This window comes from Pipra filicauda, unplaced genomic scaffold, assembly GCF_003945595.2.
Source record: "Pipra filicauda isolate LSUMZ 115617 unplaced genomic scaffold, ASM394559v2 scaffold319_size1146426_pilon, whole genome shotgun sequence".
In the NCBI taxonomy this organism is placed as follows: domain Eukaryota; kingdom Metazoa; phylum Chordata; class Aves; order Passeriformes; family Pipridae; genus Pipra; species Pipra filicauda.
Window position 1 is genome coordinate 370,553 of NW_024104442.1, and position 21,978 is coordinate 392,530.

Genomic DNA, 21,978 nt, shown 5'->3' on the forward strand with positions numbered 1-21,978 from the left:
GAGAAGAGAAGGCTCCAGGGAGACCTGAGAGCCCCTTCCAGTGCCTAGAGGGGCTCCAGGAGAGCTGGAGAGGGACTGGGGACAAGGGTCTGGAGGGACAGGACAAGGGGGAATGGCTTCCCACTGCCAGAGGGCAGGGTTAGATGGGATATTGGGAAGGAATTTTTGGCTGTGAGGGTGGTGAGGCCCTGGCACAGGTTGGCCAGAGAAGCTGTGGCTGCCCCTGGATCCCTGGAAGTGTCCAAGGCCAGGTTGGACGGGGCTTGGATTCACCTGGGCCAGTGGAAGGTGTCCCTGCCCATGGCAGGGGGTGGAACGGGATGATCTTTAAGGTCCCTTCCAACTCAAACTATTCCATGATTCCATGAACTTTGGGTTGAGGCTGCATCCCTTTGAGACTGCCCGTGGAAACTGATTCTCCTCCTTTTGTATGGACTCTGCTTTCCCTGCAGGTATTAAGGTCATTGGTGGCATCAAGGAACTCACTGGAGAAGAATATGGAGTTTATGTCAAGAGGATCCTTCCAGGGGGTGTTGCTTATGCAGACGGTGAGTTAAACACAGTGCAGAGCACCACAGAGTCTGGAAATAGCCCCAATCCAGTGTATTTATTTTACACATTGCCATATTAGGTATTTCAGTGGGAAATGTGGGACATTTCAGGTGCTTCCTCAGAGTTTTTCGGGTAGTGGGGGTATTTTTTTAGCGTGGCAGTTGTTCTAACACTCAGTGGCAGCCTTGGATTGGCTTCTCAGCACATGTACAATTGCTTCGTGTCTCTAAAGCTGTTCCCATCTCTGCCACAGCAGAACTTCACTTGGCTGCCTGTCCTTCCCCACCTGCCACTCACTGCCTGTAGCCCCAAAATGACCTGAGATCCTTTTGCAAATTCAGCTCTGCTCTGGGTCACTGATTTAATTCTGAATATGTTCAAATAAGTAGGTATTAGGGGTCTGCAGAGTTCACCTGTTAGAACTTAAGCCAAAAAGATATACTTTTTTTCCAAATGTTACATCATTTTCCCATCCAATAAAGGAAAATAAATCCAGAACAGGTGGAAGTGCCAGTCATGGTTTTCCACCTGACCTCCAACTGAACTATGTGACCTCAAACTGAATTAAGTAAAAGCTTCATTGCATTTTTTGGAATTTACTTTCGTAACTTCCTGGAGCAGAGGAAGTGCTGGGACACTGGCACAGGTTGCTCCGGGAGTTTGCAGAAACTTCATCTCTGGACATCCTGAAAAACAGGTTGGACGAGCATCTCCGGAAGGACCAATGCATTTTTCATCCTGTCTCTGGGCAAAGGCAGGATCTGCCCAGCCTCTCCCAGTCCCTCCAAGCTGTACTTTCTGGAGTTTCTATCCATTAGTTTTCTTTTCTAGGGCGCCTGCAGCCAGGAGACCAGATCCTGGAGGTCAATGGAGATTCCCTAATTGGGGTTACAAGTGAGAGGTACCATATCCAAATGGAAATTTGGCATTCCTGTTGCTTTTGTGTAATTCTGGGAAGTGGCTTAGGCTGCGGGTTGCATGGAGGACACCAGGGAATCACTCTGTCTGTGCTGCTCCCAAGAGCCCAGCTGGGAATTCTCAGACCAAAAAGATTTGATATAAAAATAGACTGGTGAACCCAAACAGTATTTGTGAGATATTCAGACATTTCCCCCAAATACTGGGGTTTTACACAACTCCTGGCACCCCCACTCCATCTGCTCCAGCTTCCCAGCCAGCCCTGCAGCTCCCAGCACAGAAGATTAGCTGGAGCCTAAGCCTGACAGTGCTGCTCTGTGTGGGGGATTCCCTGTGGAGCCAAAATCCAGCCCCTCAGCTCCCCACCAAGAAAATAATTAACGGCTCCAGAGGAACAACAACACTCTTGGGGCTCCCCTTTCCCACTAAACATGGGGCTAGGCCACTGTCTGCCTTAAATGCCTGCAGGGTGTGCTGGATGGATGCTTGGGAAGCACCATAAGGAGCTTGTCCTGCTCCCAAAGCCCCAGAGCAGCTGGGTTTGATGGTGAAGTCCCCGAGGACACCTCTGTGGCTGTGGGAGGCTGTGCCTGGCCCCAGCACACTGCTCTGGCTCCCATGGCAATACCTGTATTTTGAACCAGAAAGGGGCCGTCCCTGAGATGGAAACTTCCACAGGGAGGGGATTATAGAATCATGGAATGGTTTGAGTTGGCAGGGACCTTAAAGACCATCTCGTTCCAAGCCCCTGCCATGGGTGTGCTGGGAGGTGTTTGCTCACCACCATGGGCATCCCCTGAGTTTTGTTATCAGGGACTTCTCATTTATTGCAGAAGTGGGAAAATCAGGATGTGAGCTGGCTGCTCTCTGGCCCCACAGCCAGAACAGGGAACGTGTCCGTTCCACAGGCATCCAGCTGGAACTGGTCACTCAGCTGCTGACAGGGCTTGCCCAGGCCTCGGGTCTCTGCCCAGTTTACACAAGCTCTGCTGTGAGGCTGGGGGAGCTCGGAGGGGCAGTGCTGTGAGCCAACCACGGGCCGTGTCCGTGTTTTCCAGGGCCGTGGACATCCTGAGGACGGCGTCGGCCACCAGCCACATGCGCCTTCTCATCGCCCGCGACGACGACGCCAGGTGAGGGGGGTGAGGGGGGTAAGGGGGTGGTGAGGGGTGGTGAGGGGGTGGTGAGGGGGGTGAGGGGGTGGTGAGGGGTGGTGAGGGGGTGGTGAGGGGGGTGAGGGGATGGTGTCACACCGGGCAGGGGCATCGTGGCACTCGCTGGCACCACAGCCAGAGTGCCCTGGCGTGGTGGCTGAGGTGGCCACTGAGATGGCCCAGTGTCTTTGGTAACTCTGTGCTGGTGGGAACACAATGGAGCTGTAACTGGAAGGGAAGCAAAGCTGGTGGCTCCCAGCTCCAGCCCTGACCGTGCCGGGTCTGTGGGACATTCCACAGCTGAGCAGATTTCCACAGGCCTTTTCCCAGGGAGGACCAGGGCAGCTCCAGCCTTGGCTGTAGGGTGGCACAGCTCCCCCAGCTCTGCTGTGTGGTGATGAACTGCCTGTGGTTTATCACATCCTTCAGAGCTTTGGATGAAGATATACAGGTACAGCAGGATCTTCCTTTTCCTTTCCAGTTGGACACGTTAAGGTCTTCCTTGTCCAGAGGATTCTTCTCCCCTTGCCGCTCCCTGGAAAACCTTACTTTTTCTGGAGAGGCTTGGAGGATTCAAAAGGAGAAGGAAAGAGTTCAGTCTTGTCTTGGCTGGATTTAGGCTGTGTGGGACAATGATGGTCCCAAGAGAGAGGGTAGAGCTATGGGAACCAACATATAGGATCAGCAGGGTCTTTCCTTGCATTGCCTGGAAGATCTGGCACAATGTGGTGGCACATCCTCTCCCTGGAATAGAAACGCAGGTCTGGAAAGCTGAGGTGCACCAGGAGCCACAGAAATGAGGGTGGGTTTCAGCAGAGCGTGGCCGTGGGCCCACAGGCTGCTGGACCAGGGCTTTGCACCATCTGTGGGTGACTGGAGGTTACAGAGGCACCTGCTCAATGTACCCACATCCCATTAGGGTGGAGGTGATGGATTCATTCCTTATCCATCAGCCACTGTGGAGAGTTCCTGCCTTGACAGGAGAGTGAGAGTGCTGTAATGACAGAGGTGAGACTAATTCTGACACAGCAATACACTGGTGGAAGAATTATTTGCTATTAATGACGGGCTGCTTTTTACCCACCCTCTTCCACTGGAAATAACATCTCCAATTATTCTATTAAGTGCAAGTCTTTCAGCAGCTGCTGAGGAAGCGCAGAGTGAAGCAGGCAGGTCACCTCTGGTCTCAGTAAGGATGCTCAGGATGCAGTTCTGTACCACAGCACTTCCCCTGGGAAGTGACAGTGGGCGCCTCTGGGCGACAGGATCCCACCCCTCCCAGCAGGAGCATCCATCCCTCAGCAGCAGCACTTGCTGCAGCAAACACTTCATTTCTCAGCCAGAGCCCCCCGAGCAGGTTTTCTGCCTTCGCCCTGCTCTGTTCCGAGCTGTTCGGGCATCTCGCTGTGGCTCCTAATCCCCTAAACTGCAGCAGATGTTCTCCGAGCACACGCACGCGTGGCTGTGCCGGCGGCTCCGGCTCCCCCTGCAGCTGCCGCAGTCCCCAATCGCCCTGCCCGGAGCCGGGGGAGGCCGGCAGGGCAAGGAAACTTTAAGCAATTTATTTGGCCTCCGTTTGCTGTTGGTTATCTGTTAAATCTGCAAAAGGTTAGCCAGAGGGAGAGGGGGGAAAGTAATCAGTTTATTTATTTTTTTTTTAAAAGATTTGCAGAGATTTCACTTACATAATCATCTCACAAACTGTTTAATACACGAATACATATCTCCAGGATTAAGGGCTGTGGGAACAGGGGGACGGATTTTTCTGCTCTCTGCTTTTTTTTTCCCCCCCTTAGTTTTGTCTTTTATTGATGCCCTGTTATCTTTTAAGTCTATCCTTGAGTGTGGGTGAGCAGACAGCCGGGTTGAAATGGGCTCAGCTCTGGATGTGCCACATCATGAGTTGTGGGCAACCTTAAACCTTCCCACTGCCCAGCAAAGCAGCTCACGAGACCTGAAAGCTGAGAAGGACACAGGGAGGACCATAAATCAGTGTATTTTCAGATCCTTCAGAACCCCAGAGTGCACAGAGGAGGGAACGTCATGGCTCTGGGTTTGGACGACAATCCGACCTGCCTGCCAATTTTTCCAGTGACTCAGCTGAGTAGCATTTTGTTGTGGTTGCCCTGGGGTGAATTTGACTCATAAATGCTATTATTTGTCCCTGGAGTTAATTATAGGCCCAAATTACCTGTGCTTTTCATGGAACTCAGGCCTGGCATGTATCAGATGCATGTTTTCAGCCTGTCGCATCAGCCCTGCTGCACAGAGGGGCAGCAATGCCAGGGCTGAAAGCAGAACATTCAGATTTGGAGCTGGACATGCTGGGTTTGGGGGATGGTTAGCTCCAATTTTTGCCTGTGCTCACCTTCAGCTAATGAGGATAATTTTATTGCATACACATAATTATTGTTTATTCATTCTCAGCCTGGGAGTTACAATAGGTCCCTGTTTCTCTGTGCTGCACAGATATCATCCTGGTCTTTCAGGTTTATCACTGTGAGAAAGACAGTTTGAGCTGCACCTCCTTGTCCTTCATGATAAAATGCTAAATACATCGTGTCTCTGCAGTGTCAGCTCGGGGAACACGGGCTGGGGATTAACAGGGCTCCCACAAGGAGCAGCAAGGAAAGTGGGCAGTTTCTCTGCAAGTGCCCAAGCAACAGGCAGGAACAGAATCACAGAATCATTAAGGTTGGAAAAGACCTCCGAGCTCATCAAATCCAACCTTTGACTGTCTCCATCTCGTCAACCAGACCAGAGCACTGAGTGCCATATCCAGTCATTTCTTGACTCTATCACCTCCCTGGGCAGCCCATCCCAATGCTTGGCCACCTTTCAGTCAAGAAATTCCTCCTGATGTCCAACCTGACCCTCCCCTGGCACAGCTTGAGGCTGTTTCCTCTCATCCTGTCCCTTGTTCCATGTCAGGGAGTTGCAGAGGGCAAGAAGGTCCCCCCTGAGCCTCCTTTTCTCCAGGCTGAGCCCCCCCAGCTCCCTCAGCTGCTCCTGCTGCTCCAGCCCCTTCCCCAGCTCCGTTCCCTTCCCTGGACACACCCCAGCCCCTCAGTGTCTCTCTTGTTGTGAGGGGCTCAGAATTGGACACAAGACTTGAGGTGTGGCCTTTGGGTTGTTGTCTGACCACTTGGTGCTAAACTGGCAGGGAGAGCTGGGACTGACTCCAGCAAGCCTGGGGGTGCCGGGGACATGGGCTGTGCTTTGGGAAAAACACACATCCTTTTACACAGCAGCTGAGATGCACCTGTGCATGTCACTGCTTCCATCCCACCCTGCCAGTGGTGGAAATGATGGAATGCTTTGGGTGGGAAGGGACCTTCAAGACCACTCCATTCCCGCCCCCTGCCATGGGCAGGGACACCTTCCACTAGCCCAGGTTGATCCAAGCCCCGTCCAACCTGGCCTTGGACACTTCCAGGGATGGAGCAGCCACAGCTTCTCTGGGCAACCTGTGCCAGGGCCTCACCACCCTCACAGCCAACAGTTCCTTCCCAATATCCCATCTAACCCTGCCCTCTGGCAGTGGGAAGCCATTCCCCCTTGTCCTGTCACTCCATCCCTTGTCCCAAGTCCCTCTCCAGCTCTCCTGGAGCCCCTTTAGGCCCTGGAAGGGGCTCTCAGGTCTCCCTGGAGCCTTCTCCTCTCCAGGTGAACCTCCCCAGCTGTCCCAGCCTGGCTCCAGAGCAGAGGGGCTCCAGCCCTTGGAGCATCTCCATGGCATCCTCTGGACTCTCTCCAGCAACTCCACGTCCTTGTGCTGTTGATTCCCCCATATCTGGAGGCAGCTCTGCAGGGGGGTCTCACCTGAGGGGGCAGAGGGGCAGAATCCCCCCTCCCCTGCTGCCCACGCTGTGGGATCAGCCCAGGGCACGGGGGGTTTCTGGTCCCAGCACACACGGCCGGGGCATGTCCAGCCCCTCACCCACCAGCACCCCCAGATCCTTCTCCCAGGGCTGCTCTCCATCCGTTCTCTGCCCAGCCTGGATTTGTGCTTGGCACTGCCCTGACCCAGGTGCAGTATTTTGCACTTGGCCTGTGGATCTACATAAGGTTCACACGGTCCCACCTCTCCAGCCTGTCCAGGTCCCTCTGGATGCCCCATCCCTTCCCTGCAGTGTGTGACCTCACACACAGCTCTGTCAGCTCCAAACTGGCTGAGGGTGCCCTTGATCCCACTGTTGCTGTGATCTGCATGTGAGAAAATCTACTTTTGTGACGCTTTTGCAGTGCTTTGGGTTCATGGCTCCCACTCACCTGCAGGTTTGGTTTTTTTGAGGCAAACTATTAATTTCTGATGTCACAGGCTCCACTTTCTCTCCCAGCTGAGGTTTCCAGACGCTATGCGCTCATAACCTTTGATGTAGGAATCACCCTTTGTTCTCCCAAGAACAAAAGGGCAGGACAAAGAGGCATTATGAGATAAAACAACAATATCTTCTGCAGGAAGATTGACCCCCTGCTGCTTAATCTGTAGCAAAGTCACCCTCCAGCTGGCTGTGCTGGCAGACCCCGGCATCCTGAAGGCTGTGTGGGACAGAGCTCTGTTACAGGCATCCTCCAGACCTCTAATGTTTGCATCTTAATGAAAAAAAGCTGGAGAAGGCTTGTTAAAATGAACTTTCCACCTAATAGAACGCCATGGTTGTTGTTTTTTAATAAAGCTGGGCATTTTAGTCCTGCAGGCACCTGACAATTCACAATGTTTTAGCAAGGGTCAAATTTTAAATATTAAAGACATCTTCTGAAGTGTCTTGGTGTCTGAAAGCACAAAGCTGGCATTCCCTCAGTGTGCGTGTTCATCACTCGGCAATGTTTGGGCACCGTCTGCCTGTTTGCAAACTCCTCCAAACACAGCACTGAGCACAAAATTAATTCCCAGGAGATTGACACCAGAAAGTGTATTGCTTCCTGCTGGGATAAGTGTGTGCCTCGAGTTAGTCATGTGTTTATGTCCCTGCTGGAACTGACACTTGCAGCAGTGACCAACAAAGCCGGGCTGGGACGGTGGCGTGTGACGTAGCGTTTAGTCACATCATGCTGGGCTGGACCCGGGCTCAAGGGGCAGCCCTGGGCTCCCAGCTCGTCGTTCAGGCTCCTGAGCAAACAATGCTAAGTACTGCTTTGTGGAGGAACTGAACAGCACAGAATAAACAACAACAAAGGGTGCTCAGGCCGTGCATGTCCTCGCTCAGAGCAGCGCTGGACAGCTCAGATCCCTGACCGGGCTCGCAGGGCTGGAGGAGCACAAGAGCTGCTGAACGAGTCACATTTGCATTGACTAAGACTATTTTAGCCATTGTTTTAGGTTCATAACCTGTTCTGTGCTCTGATGGATTATTATCTGAGGAAAATGTAACAATAGGTGACCACAGAAATACCCAGCCCAAAACACAACCCGGCTGCTGAAGGCTTGGGAACCACTGGAAATAATACAGCAGATTCCAGCGTGTTTGACCTGCCCCTGCACTGGGTCAGGGAGGGGTAAGGCCATGGCTGAGTGAGTGACCAGTGAAACTGGGGTGAATCACCTGTAGAAACACAGCAGCTTTGCTGGAAAGTGGAAAAATTCTGCTAAGGTAAGATCCACCCAAGGCTCAGCCCAGGGAATCACAGAACAGCAACCACTGTCCTACTGCTGTAGGAGCTGAGTTGTCCTTCCACTTTCCCAGTGCTTGTGGAATCATTCAGGTTGGAAAAGCTCTCTGAAATCTTCCAGACCAACCGTTCCCCCAGCACTGCCAAGGCCACCACTAAACCACATCCCCAAGTGCCACATCCACACATTTTTTGAACATTTCCAGGGATGGTGACTCCACCACTTCCTTGGGCTGTTCCAGTGCCTGACATCCTTGCAGTGAAGAATTTTTTCCTAATATTTTATATATATTTTGGTGTCCAACTTTATGAAACTTGACACCCCTCGAGCACAGTATGTACAGGTCACACAGGGCTGGCCCGACACGTGGTGGGTCATGAAAACATCACCACATGTCTAACACTTTCTGGGGGGTAGATCCAATAAATAATTACAGTGCTTAGAGAATGGCTTTGATCATCCTTATATCCTTTATACTGTTCTATCACTACAATGGCTGGAGACCACAGTGCCTGGAAGATGCTGTGGTGGCATCTTGACTGTTCCCAGTTTGTGCCCAAGAGGTGAAAACTAAAACAGTTTTGTGGGAGGTGGGGGTTCCGAACAAAGTAATTGTCTTTTTTTAAGGTCATGGGTTTAATTGATAAAGACAATAGTGTCGATGCAAATATTGGGATTCACCAAGGCATGTCACTGAGTATTGTGTGACACTTGGGTTTTAAATTAGCATTAGATGGAATGAATAAGGCATAAATTTGATGGCAATATTAGATAAGGCATGCACTGGTCTTTGAAGTCTGTTAATGAGCTGGTTGTTACTGGGAAGATGTAAATTACTGAGAGCATTTCCAGCAGGAACCCGAGGAGCTGATGATTCATTCATCATTTAATATTGTTGACTCTAATCTAGCCAATAATATATAACCTGTGTCCCGGTGAGGAACGCAGATGACACAGCGTCTGCGTGTGTGTGAGAGCTGTCTCCTCGCTCAGGGAACTTTGCTGTGGCTGCTTTCCTACAGGTTTATGTCTTGAGCTTGTCTGACTGTCAAGCCTGAGAGCGAGCCACTCATACCCAGGCTTTTCCTGGGGCTATAGCATCAGGAAGGCACCTTCCCATGGGGATTCCCTCATGCCTTCAAAGAGGACATCTAATGGTGCTGCTGTGACCACAGAAACAACACTTTCAGGGTCTCTCCCACTGCCTGGCTGCTTATTTATTGGCATGTGTAAGAAATTAGTCATCCTTGAGGTTCTTCTCTCTGCCAAAGGTCAGATTGATCAGGTAGGGTGGGGTTATAAAGGTTGGGTTATGAAAGGAGGGGACCCCCCCGTTGCAGAGGGACAGATGTTCCTGGGAGCAAAGAGCCAACGTGGCTGGGATGGATCAGGAGGCTGATGAAGATCAACATGATGATGTCACCCCTCTCCATGTCTCCTCATCCAAAAGGGTGTGAGAGGCTCACGGCAGCTCAAAGAAAGGTTTCAGAAATGAGGCAGGAGCTGGTAAACATGGATAAGGGTGGTTCTCAGTGGGGTTTACAAACCCCAGATGTCACACGTGGCAAAGGGAAGGCCACAAAGCAATTCACCTGTGGTGTACAGGTCGTCACAGCTCATTGAGGGCTTGGGTCGTTACACGGTGGTCAAACTCCACTGGGAACAAAGCACTAAGGGAGGTGCCTGAGCATGGAGCCAGCTCTCCAGGGGATTGTCTGGAGGAGATTGTGTGCAGGTCTTTGTTAAGGTGTTATGCTCCAAGAGCTTCATCGGAGATGTTCATGGAGGGCATCACCATGGATGGATTCAGAGAGTTGGCAGCTGCTTCTGCACGTGCTCCAGAAAGCCACATCCTATCTTCACTCCAGCAAGAACTAGAAGGATCTGCCTTCTGTCCAGGAAGGAGGAGTAAAAACCAGAGAATAATCTTTATTTAACTGTTCTAGAAAGAGTCACAAACTGTCACTTCTGACAGTCTGTTTAATTTGTGTGGTGTGTGATTCCAAAATTCTGAGCCCGATAGTTGGGGGTGAAAATATTTTGCCTGATTCCTGGGAGGCTCCATGAGGTTGGGTGCAAGGCAGGGCTCCAATGTCCATCTGCCCTCTTTCAGGAATGACAGTCCTCAACACCAGAGCCTGTCCGTAGGATCACAGAATCATTCAGAATAAATCCCTTCCCAGCTCCTCTTGCCCAAGTTCACCCTGAACACATTCCAGGGCAGGGAAGGAGCACACTGAAGCTCCAGCCCATTGCAGGGAAGCTGCTGTGCCATGAGATTGATTACAGACCTGAAGCCTTGCACAAGCTCCTGAGACCAGGGTGTTCCCCTTGTGCACAGGGCAGCCTGTCTGCTCCCCACTGCTGGAGGGCACGGCCCTGCAGACTTGGTAAAGTCACTGCCACCAGAGGCACCATTGCCAGGCAATCAGGTGGGGGATAATCTTGAGCAGCAGCTGACTTCACCATGTTGTTGTTTCCAGGAGGGAGTTCTCTGAGCTGCTGGAGAAGTTTGGCTCCCAGAGCAACACGGGCTCGGCGCGGAGCTCGCCGGTCCTGCACGGCGGCAGTGAGTAACTCAGGGTGTCCTTGGGGGGAACCAAAGGGAGTTTCCTTTGTCCCAGTGTAATTCTGGAGGAGTTGGGATTGGATTTGGGCAGGTGTTTGGGTGGAGGTTTGAAGGAAGCTCGTCCTTATTCCAAGCCCAGGTGCAGAGCAGGGTGGCCAGCACAGGGCAAGCGTGAAGCGAGGCAACGAGCCACCTCCTCAGAGGGAACAAGGGATACTTGAGTTGGGATTGTGATCACTCCCCAGATCCCCAGACTCTGCTTAACTGATGTGTCATGCAGGTGACTCCATCAGTACCCATCTCTGCAGGGGCAGCTTTAGCTTTTTCGCTCTGGATTTCAAAACATCTCAGCAATAATTCATTCAACCATCACTAGTTTTCATTTGCAAATGGGAAATGTTTAATGAGGTGCAAGAGGGCTGATGTAAGCGAGGTGCCAGCACACAAATCCATGTGTGCATGGGGAAGGAAGCTGTCCCTCTGACTTGGCATCCCACCAGCCGGCTGCCAACCCTTCCCTATGGCAGGGGTATGTAGGGCTGCCAGTGGGGTGACATTCTGGCTGAATGTTTCCTCTCCATAAGCCATCTCCTGATGATTTTAACAAACGTGATTTTCCTAAAAAAGACAGGAATACAGTGACAGCTCTCAGAGGCAGAGCAGGGGAGGAGGGTGATGCTGGGTTTGTGTGCCCTGGACTGACTCGGACTTTGCTGTTCAGGTCGATACCTGGAAAGCACATCCTCGGGCTCCTCCTCACGCTCCCAGAGCCCGCTGCTGCTGAGTCCTGCCAACTCCCACGGGCCCTGCCTCGGGAACGCGGCGCACGCCCCTCACGCACAGTACGTACCCGTCCCGGGGCTGGCCCCACACAGCCCGGCCCTGCTGGGCCACGGGGACACCACCGAGTGTCTGACACTGCCTTAGAGCCAGAAAACAATTCCAGTGCTTGGAGAATGGCTTTGTTCCTCCTTATGTCCTCTCCACTGATCTATCACCAATGGCTGGGAGGTCACAGCACCTTCTAGATGGTGGCATGGTGGCATCTGGGCTGTTCCTGGGAAGTTTGTGCCCAAGAAGTGAAAAGCTTCCCAGTTGAGGCAGTCAATATATCTGCACTATGGTTAACTATGAAACAGCTCCTCTTCATCCCCTCCAGATCCCAGGGAAAGGTGCTGCTTTACAGCCAGCTGAGAGGACCCTGCACATCACCTTTACAAAACATGCCATGAGCAGAGTGTTCCTGCAAGGCCAGTGGTGCTTTCAGGAGGTGTTTTGGGATCTTGTTTCCTATTGCTCTGCTTCTGGCATGTTGACCCTGTGTACCAAGAGCACAAGCACCTCTCCATACAAACATTCCTGATGCCCTTTGCTTTGGGGTCAACAGCAGTTGCCAAGAGTCACCACCTCCTTTGGTCTCCAGAGCATCTCCTGGAGCGTGTGTTTTCATGTGGTCATCTGTCCCTTTCACATTCCACAGGTCAGAGGTTTGGACAGGCAGAGCTTGTTTTTCTGCACAGTCTCATCTCCGGGGCACTCAGGGTTGTTCTTCTCCAGAGGGACAGCTCGGAGGGTGTTCCCAGTCGTGGAATGGGGACCACTTGTGCCCAGGGCTCGCAGCTTCCCTCCCTCTGCCAGCGTAAACAAGCCAAGTTGCTGGTAAAGAGAATCAGCCCTCACTGCAGAACCAGTAAATCCTCTTGCTAAATACCAGCTTATTAGGGATTTGTAGAGGACAAATATTTGGCACCAGAGGTTTAAGCTGCTTGCATGGAGTGAGAGACCCACACAGAGGAGAGGCCAGATTATCTACTTGGCAGTTGGTTTGGACAAACCATCCTTCCTGTGCTGTTAACCCACCCCAGGCTGAGATATAGAAGCCCAGAATGGCTTGGGTTGGAAGGCACCTTAAAGATCATCTCATTCCAACCACCCTGCAATGAGCAGGGAAATGGGCACATAGGCTAGAGAGGACCTGCTTTGGTGGCCTCCTCGCTCAGCACTGCCCTGCTGTGCCTTGTTCTGCTTGTCTCCATGCCAGGGGTCTTCTGGAATCACAGACCACTGATTGCAGCTGAGTGTTGGTGGTCAGCTGAGAGGTGTAATTTGGGCCCGGGTCTTTTCATGCACATGGCTGCCATCCCTTCTGCCTGGGCTGTCCAATGCTGTGAGCTCTCATTGTGCTGTCACTGAGGCCCTGCCACCCCACTGAGCAGCAGGACTCAGACACAGTTCAGAGTCACCACAGTGTCTGATATTTTGATTTGAGTGGAGGTTTTAAGGCTGTTAGTTATTTCATGACATCATTTTCGTAAAATCCTTTACCTTAAAACACTTTTTCATAAGAATAAGGCACATGCACCCCTTTCAGTGCAGTGTCTGACCTCCAGGAATGGCATCACTGGGAGCACAGGGTGGTGACACGCTGGTGTCACTGTGGGGCACAGCATGCACAGCTGTCATTGTGTCTTAAGCTTTGAGACAACATCAGCAGGACCAGAAAGTTCAGATTGTTTGGGGATTGGCTGCTATGGAAATAAATGGAAAAGGTGAAAAGCCAGCTGCACCCATCCCATTTGGAGAAAACTGTTTGCTGACTCTCAGACCCTACCAAATCCTTCCCCAAACCTCCCTGCTGCAATGGTGCCCACCAGCCCATGGGAGGTCAGTGAAATCTCTGCTCCCCCAAACCCTGACCTGCTGTGGCCGTGTCTTGGTGGCCTGTTGGGTCCTGTCTGGTCACTCTTGGAGAGAAAGGTCCCACCTGGTTGCTGCTCCATTTACATCCTCCACTGGGAGAGCCATCTCTCCCCCTGCCACAGCAGCACTCACAGTGTAGTGGGTGTTGCTGCAAAGGATGACCATTTCTTAGGGAATCTTCCAAGATTTTGAGTTCCAAACCTCAGTTTAGACACACTCAGCTGTGTATCCCAAGCTTCCCTTGGATGTTTCCTAAGAGCTGCTTAATACTTGACCAATCTGTAAATTGCTGTCTGGTGATTTAGCTGGATTCAAGCAATAACCATGTTGATCTTTTGTGTGCTTTTAGCTATAAAAACCAGGAGTGCCAAACCTATTCTAGTTAAACCTTTAGTTTCTTCTCTATTTTAACCCTGAGATGAGCTCAGTTGGTCAGAACATGGTGCTGATAACATCAAGGTTGTGGGCTTGATCCCTGTATGGGCCATTCATTTAAGAGTTGGACTTGATGATCCTTGTGGGTCCCTTCCAACTCAGAATATTCCGTGGTTCTGTGAGTATTCCCTGGTATCTGGGATTATGTGAGCCAGTCACCTTCGTAACACTGAACAGTGTCTGCCAAGGAACAAGAGCCTCTTTCCAACTCATCTCCTCTCTCCAAGGCTGGGTGGAAGAAAGGATGCAGGGAAAAGGTTGGGAGAAGGTAGAAGGATCATGCACAGGAAGAAATCCAGGCAGAGTTCATTCAGTGACAAGGGAAAATAACCCGGCTCACCTCGAGTCACCTGCGAACATCTCTCCCTTGCAGCTGCTCCATTGACTCAGGAATCCAGAGCATTTCCATAGCAAACTCCTCCGGCCTGGGGCTGACAATCAGTGGTGGATCTAACAGGCCTGATGGGCCTATGATTTATGTCCAAGAGCTTTTGCCAGATGGTGACTGTTATAAGGTAAGTCAGCGTGGACACCCTCGGTGGCCTCTCGGGACCTCTCCTGGAGGTTGGAGCTGTTCTGAAACAGCTTTTCTAAGAGTAAATGGACAATGCACTGCACAGGCTAATGAGGATTTGTGTTGCAGGAGAAGGCTTTGGGCAGAGACATTCCTTCCCAACGCTGTGTCTTTCTCCCTGTTTGTTTAGGATGGTCGGCTCCGACCTGGTGACCAACTAATCGCCATCAATAGAGATTCTTTGGTGGGCAGCACACATGAAGAGGCCAGAAAAATAATTGAAAAAGCCAAATTCAGGTAGGCATAGAACATATTTCCTGTTGTCATCATCAGGGTGCTGTTGAGTCTTAGGCAGAAACCCTTCATGTCATCTTTGTCTTCAAGAGCATCATTAGTCTTAAATGATGCTTCGAGATGGTCCTGATAGGTGGTCACATAAGGAAATCTTGAAGGCAAGGGTCATCCTGAAGTGTAATCCAGGCCTTCCCAATGTTCTGGACCTCGTGAATATCTCCTATCACTGGCCAGCAACAGAACTGAAGTTCAAAGAACCATAAAAAAGGAGGCTCAGGAGAGACCTCTGTAAAGGAGGGTGGAGCCAGGTGGGTGTCGGTGTCTTCTCCCAAGTAACAGCTGATGGAAAAAGAGACAAAGGCCTCAAGTTGTGCCAGGGGAGGTTTAGATTGGATATTAGGAAAAATTTCTTCATGGAAAGGGTTGTAAAGCCCTGGCACGGGCTGCCCAGGGCAGTAGTGGAATCACCATCCCTGTCAGTGTTCAAAAAACATGTAAATGTGGCACTTGGGGACATGGTTTAGTGGTGGCCTTGGCAGTGATGGGTTAAGGGTTGGACTTGATGATCTTAGAGGTGTTTTCCAACCTTAATGATTCCATGATTCTATGAATCTATGGAACACAGCTGGTGCAGATCCAGCTGCGCTGGTGGAGGCTGCACGGGCTTCAGTGAGATTACCCTGGAGACAGAACCAGGGCATGGAAGTTCTGCAGCTTTGTACCTTTTGTTTTGTTAATAAGGTGTCCTGTATTTGCTGTTTGTTTAAGACATGAGGGAAGCACAGAAGTGGCCTTTATTCCTGGAAGGGGACGGTTACACCCTGGACTGTCAGTGCACAACAACATCCCATCACCACCTCCGAAGGCTGTGGGGAACGGCCTGAGCTCCTGCAGGCTCAAGGTCCACGTGAGGTCCCCAGAGGTAGGCTGAAGTTCATATCTCACAGCACAGATCCTGTGACCTTTCTTTGATCAGAAAATTCATCTTTAGGGACTCCCTGGCAATATTTTGGGACAGTGGAAAGTCTGTAATACTGATACACGTGGCCCTGTTTTACAGGCAGGTATTTTAAATTTGAAATAATTTCTTCTCTCTTGGGTTTGAGACAGAGAAGGATCTGTGGAGGTAATGAGAGGAATTTCATCTCCAGGGCCTGCATTCAGACCTGTTCCAGGAGTCTCAGGTTTTCAAAAACAAAACCCTTCTGTGGATAGCAACCTGCATCTCATTCCACTCCAGTCATAGAGCTGGAAGGGATCTCTGGAGTCAGTTTGATCTAGGCTGGCTCCTACCTAAAGGCAGGAACAACCCTTTATTCTTCAAGCCCTCTGATGAGGATGGATCCAGAGCGTTCCTACGCAGCCCATTGCTTCTCCTGGCTGCTCTAATGATAAGCCAGGCTCATTCCCCCTGGGAGGCCGAGTTCCACGATGGGTTGGCAGAGACAAGTGCTCCAGCTGTGTGTGCTTGGACACACAATCCTCACGAGTCTTTAGGTCTCTGTCTGGATTCTGTGCATTTGTTGCTCCTCTCCTGGGCTGGTGCCATGCCAGGTGTACCCTCTGCCCTCTCCCTCAGAAGCTTCACTTAGAAGTTCCTTTCCCTCATGTCTGTTTGGCTGTGAGCAAAATAACAAAACCCCTTTAAAGAAAAAAGTTTAAAGTTCTGGGACCAAACTCCTTAATCCCCTGTTTTCCAGCAATCCAGAATATTTTCTACCTGTGGACATAAGTAGCAACCACACCCTTCCTTTGGAAAGTCTGATTTTATTTCATTTTATTGTAGCCTTGATAGATCTGAGACACAGTTCTTACTCACAGGTACAGTCTGAATGCAAAAGCAGGCAAACAGTGAGGAAAGAGTGGGTTTTTTTGGCAAAAGGAAGAGGCCAGCTGGATGTTCCTTTCATACAAGATCATTCACAAAACATCTCTTTCCAGCCCTGTGGAGACATAGACTTGCACAAATGTCATCTGCGTGTTTCTTTTGGGTGCACCAGGCTGGGAAGTGCTTATGAAAAGCAGCAGCAGGCCCTAGAGCTGTAGCTGAGTGGTATGGTCGGATCCTTTACCCACAGCTCACTGTGGTAATTTTGTGTTTGGGGTAAATATTACACCTACTGTGGTCAGATTACTCGGGCCCTCACTGGTGGGTTGGACACAGCTTTAGGGAGAACCTCTGTGCAGAAACCAGACAAGGCCAAATTCAGCATCAGCTCTCAGTCACAGTTACATTAAGGACAGATTTGTTTGTGTGTGACCAGAAGTCTTGGGATGGCTCAGGAACATTCCTGTACCAGATGCTCCCAGAAAACCCCCGGAGTCTCTTTTGGCCCATCTGCACATGTGGTGCCTTCATGGGCCAGCTGGGTGGCTCTCTCTTGAACACCTCTGTCTTCTGCTCTTTTTAACACCAGCAGATTCTTCTTAGCGACTGTCTGTGCTATTTTGTCTTGTTTTTCTAGAATAGACGTGAAAATCCTTTTCCTGTGCCTTCTTTGTCACCGGACATTTGCCCACCAGAGCTTACAGTCTCAGGTAAGAGTCCTGCTCAACCACTCTCCTTGTGTGGGGGACAAACAGCTGTGGCTCCTCAAGCTCAGGATGATGAAATTATAAAATCACAGAATCCCAAACTGGTTTGGGTTGGAAGGACCGTAAAGCCCATCTCATTCCACCCCCTGCCATGGGCAGAGACACCTTCCACTAGCCCAGGTGAATCCAAGCCCCATCCAAAGAAGGACACTCCCAGGGATGGGGCAGCCACAGCTTCTCTGGGTAACCTGTGCCAGGGCCTCACCACTCTCACAGGGAAAAATTCCTTTCCAATATCCTATTTAACCCTGTCCTCTGGCAGTGGGAAGCCATTCCCCCTTGTCCTATCACTACATTTTTTTATCAGTGTTTATACTGCTGGAGTGGAATTTAATGGGGTGATAACGAGACTCAGCCTGCTCAGAGAGAGGGAAGGCAGCAGCTTGGCTTACTCAACGAGTAGTAACTATGTCCATGTTTGCCCAAAGTAGCAAAACTCTTTACTAAGGCATTCGGGGACTGAGGTATTCACAGTTCATAAATTCTTCCCCTCTCAGCCTTTGGTTCGTTTGCAGCAGTGCCTTTGCCCATGTCAGACATTCAGCAGGTCCCATCACGGGCCACATTCCCTCTGACGGGAATGGGGGGTCCTCGGACACACAGTGTGACACCAGGCAGTGACAGCGGTGACATACACACCAACCCTGGTGCTGAACAGGCAGTAAGGATGCCCTCAGTCGGCCAAACTGGGAAATGGCTTCTAGATGTGACTAAATCAGACTCCTCTCTACATCCAAACTTCACTTTTTGCTTATTTTCCATGCTGTGTTTTTTCTCCCTGCTCTGGGTCTACTGAGCTCTTACCTTTTGTGGAGAGACTGACTCTGTTCACCCAACAGGGTGGCAGCAGTGGAGGTGAACTCAAATCACCCTGCAGCTTCCCAGATCCCTTAGGAATGGCAGGAAACCTCCGTAACCTCTGTGACCCAGAGCCCAGGGAGACAACCTCCACCAAAATACCCCATATCCCTGTGACAGGAATGTTCTCCTGCCCCGAGGCAAAGATAGGCTTTGCCAATGAGTCTCCAGCAAGTGCTGCCCATCCTTCTTGCAGCCTCAAATCCTTCCCCACGCTCTGCCAGGGCAGTGGCTCTGCTTACAAATCCCTGTGCCTTGTTGTAATTCCCATCTGGAAGGCTGAGAGCAAGCCCTGGAGGTGAATCGTGTTTAGTCCATACCTGGGATCGGTGGCAGATGGAGCAGCCGGTGCTGGGATGGGTGTGTGCCACCTCTGCTTCCAGGGGTGCCTGTGCCACCTTGGGCAACTCAACAGGCTCTAGCTCTGTCTTCCATGCTCCTCTGGAGAGGCCCTGGGACAGGGATTTGCTCTGTCCTCCTTGCCCTGAGGGTCCTGCAGGTGTCAGGTGGGCTCTCAGGTGGCCACCACGGAGAGCCAGCACTGCCAGGGATGGGGACAGAGCAGTACAACAATAGCAGTGACCTAATCACTGCCTGATTTAGCTGGGAGATTGATCCCACCAGGGTTTTACTGTGAAATGCTGAGGAGGCTTCGTGTCAGTGTTGCCACCCATGAAAACAGACAACTGGCTTTGAAAGAGCAGCAGTCAGGCTTGGAGCCTGGGCCAGTGCCTGCCGGTCTCTGGGTGCCTGGTGGATGCCCTGGATATCTCCGTGTCCAGGGCTGACAGCAAAGCCACCCAGAGCTAATCCTGATTAGCCAAGCTGGGAAGGGTGATGGCTCCACCCTTGAACTTGGAGAGGGAAGTGTTGGGGGCCAGTCCAGCAAACCCAGTTGTTACCTCTTGCTGCTCCCAGCTCTGGCGGAGTAGATGGATCCCTGGATCAGGAGGATCACATTTGTGCAGCACCTCTGCTGCTCCTTCCTCTTGCACTGGGCCCTGCCCTGATGGTCAGGAGGGTGTGTGGAGGGTGTGCTCCAGAGATTCCAGAGGAGTGGAGTTACTTGGCAAAGAGGGGCTTCCCATGGTGTTAATCAGATCCCAGGCAGACAGAAGGAATTGCTTCCTGGGCAAATCTCGGGCCACTGGCATGAGAAGGAATTTTATCACCTGGGCTGAGGGTTTGAGGGTGGGCAGGGGCAGGCACAGCAATCCTGCACCTTTTTGGACTCTGGTGGGTTGTCCCCAGCAGGCAATGCCTTCTGCAGTGCTTTCCCAGGGAATATCCTGGTTCCTTACAGACAAGGGCTAATCATAATGGAAAAGGTGAGGATCCCTCCAGGGGTGGAGGGGCAGGGCTTTGCTCTGGACCCTTTCAGCTGTGCAGCAGTGCTGGCAGTGCTGAGCCAGCTGGATCTTCCAGCTCACAACAGCTTTTCCCCAGCACAGCAGCTGCTTTCTGCCTCTTTCTCCCTTTGTGGCCACCTCACCATGCATGTGGCTCCTTCTACCCAAAACACTCTGCCTGCCCAACAGAGGGGAAAAGGGCTAAAGGATTTTTGCAGTCTTGAAGAGGGAAAAAATCTTGCAGTGGTGTTTTTCCACATTGCTTTTAATCTGTCCAATCCCATGGGTGTCATGAATTGCTTCAGTTTTGCTTAATCAGTTAGAGCAGATGAGAACCAGGCAGATTTTCTTTAATTCTTTTTTTTTTTTCACAGCTCACCACAACTGCAGGCCCCAAGACTCCACAAAACTCTGTGACTGGAAATTTCCAAAGTGCTATTTTGCAGTCCAAGGTCCTTGGATGAAACATCCCTTTTTAAACCATGCAGAAACCCAGTTTCAGAGGGGTTTGCCCCAATATCCTATCTTTCCAAGAGTGGCCTAGTTCAGCCTTTCAGAACCGGATTCAATAAATCCTGAACTTTGATTTTTGTCCTGCTGCACACACAAAATATTTCATATAATCAGAGTTATAAGTTAGCTTTGCAGACATCTCTTTCTTCTACCAAATGCTCCCCCCATTAACATTTATTTTTGATTTTTCAGCACCTGCTTCAGCATCTAATCACAAAGCAGCTTCAGGCACCAAACCAAAAGTAGCACTGGATCCCCATATCCGGCTCAAGGATGGGAAACTGGAACTGGTAAGTAGAATGGGTCCCTCTTCCCAAAGCAAGGTGAGCTATGCCCTTCCTCTCTTCAGCTGAGAGTGCTGGAGGTTGACTCCAGCCTCTGAAGGTAAAAAGGGAGAAGGAGTAGTGGAATATCCTGACTGTGTCCAAAGGGGAATTTGGACACACCTTGTCTCCTCTTGGCTATTTCTCAGTGCTCTGGGGGGCTCCAGAAGTCTTCTCCTGGCATTCACACCTCCCTTGGACTACAAATATTTGGTGCTGCCGTTGCTGCTGGGGTGACCACGGGCAGCCTGGTGGGGGCGAGGAGAGGCTGAGATAGGAGACATGTCATCGAGGATCCAGCTAGAACTGCTAATTCTTTCAGCATTTTATGGAGAACCCACTCTATGGGCAGAGAGCAGAGCTGCCCATTTGCTCACCGAGACCCGGTGAAGGGCAGAGTGCCCTGGGGGCCGTGTCCCTGTCTGGTTTGGGGTGCGGGTCCCCCCGGGTTCTGCTGGCGCTGGAGGGGGACAGCGGGAGCAGGGTCCCTCGGTGCCGGGGGACACCGCGGTGGCCCCGATGTGACGAACATCTGCCGCCACCTGACGGCGGCCCAGAGCTCGCCCTCGGCTGCTCCCACCCCCCGGGAGGGCAGGGACTCCTCTAAGCCTGCCTAATTCTCCTAAAGCGGGATTTAGGCCCGCATTTTGCAGCGACCTCTGCCCGTCGCAGGTACAAAGCAGCTCCTCTGGGTAGGAGGAGTGGGACGCCGGGTTTCGCCTTTCGAAAGCCCGTGTTACACACGGGCACTGCGGCGGTGACAGGGTCGGGCTGTGACACCGACAGGCACAACCTGAGGTGGTTTTGGGGTGGCCAAGCCAGCCAGCACCCCAAAGTGCGGGAGCCGGCCTGGGAGCCTGCAGCACTGCCTTGCACAGGGGGCAGAGGAGCAGCAATGAGAGACCGGACGGGTCCCAGGGACGCGCTCGTGATGGAAAGGTGAGCAAGGATTCATCGCCCGCCCCTTCCCAGGGGGCCTGGTGGGAGCAGCTGAGCAGGAGCTGTGTGTGCAGCCTGGGACAGGGCAGTGGTTCATTCCAGCTCTTTCCCAGGGTCTGCTGGGCTCCACTCCGTCCTTTAAAAGCTTTTAGTCGCTGCCGCCCGCAGTGAAGTGGGGCTTGCACAGGTTTATCTGCTCTCTGTGGTGCCCTGGGGTTCAACTGATAACTATCAGTAGAAGTCAGGGCATCAGGAGTAATGAGAGAGCAAAAGATGAAGCGGAGAAGCAAAATGTTTGAATGTCTCCTCTCACCATGGGAAATACTCTGAGAAGAGCTTTTATCTTCCTGGTCCTAAACACAATTCCCAGGCAGCAAGAGAAAGGAGAGGAGAGGCCAAGCTCTTTCCAGATGAGCCTTGTTAAACTCCACTGGCAATGAATAAAAGCCCTGACAGCTCATCAGAGCTGCAAATCTGACTGCAGTCTGTAAAGAACGTTCTTGGAAGGACGTGAACATGTCCCTGTCTTCAGGAACAGACATTTCTGTACACATGTAGGAGAGGAGAGACTGGAAACCCAACCAAAGCCTGCTTCTTTGGGAGATGCCTTCTGGAGAGCCACCTCCAGGAGAAACCCGGCACCAAGTGTCT

At 51.5% G+C, this 21,978-nt stretch overlaps 1 protein-coding gene across 2 annotated transcripts in view; it reads left to right on the top strand.

The window, feature by feature from the left end:
- The window catches only part of LOC113996704 (syntaxin-binding protein 4-like), a 46,794-nt gene that overhangs the window by 15,351 nt on the left and 9,465 nt on the right, over positions 1-21,978 (top strand). For both annotated transcript variants that reach the window (XM_039383638.1, XM_027737909.2), the window contains exons 3-12: positions 453-548; positions 1,384-1,453; positions 2,529-2,603; positions 10,722-10,807; positions 11,529-11,649; positions 14,316-14,457; positions 14,647-14,753; positions 15,519-15,672; positions 17,216-17,288; positions 20,258-20,355. In XM_039383638.1, the coding sequence (XP_039239572.1) occupies positions 453-548; positions 1,384-1,453; positions 2,529-2,603; positions 10,722-10,807; positions 11,529-11,649; positions 14,316-14,457; positions 14,647-14,753; positions 15,519-15,672; positions 17,216-17,288; positions 20,258-20,355 (1,022 nt within the window). The remainder of the gene's footprint in view (positions 1-452; positions 549-1,383; positions 1,454-2,528; positions 2,604-10,721; positions 10,808-11,528; positions 11,650-14,315; positions 14,458-14,646; positions 14,754-15,518; positions 15,673-17,215; positions 17,289-20,257; positions 20,356-21,978) is intronic.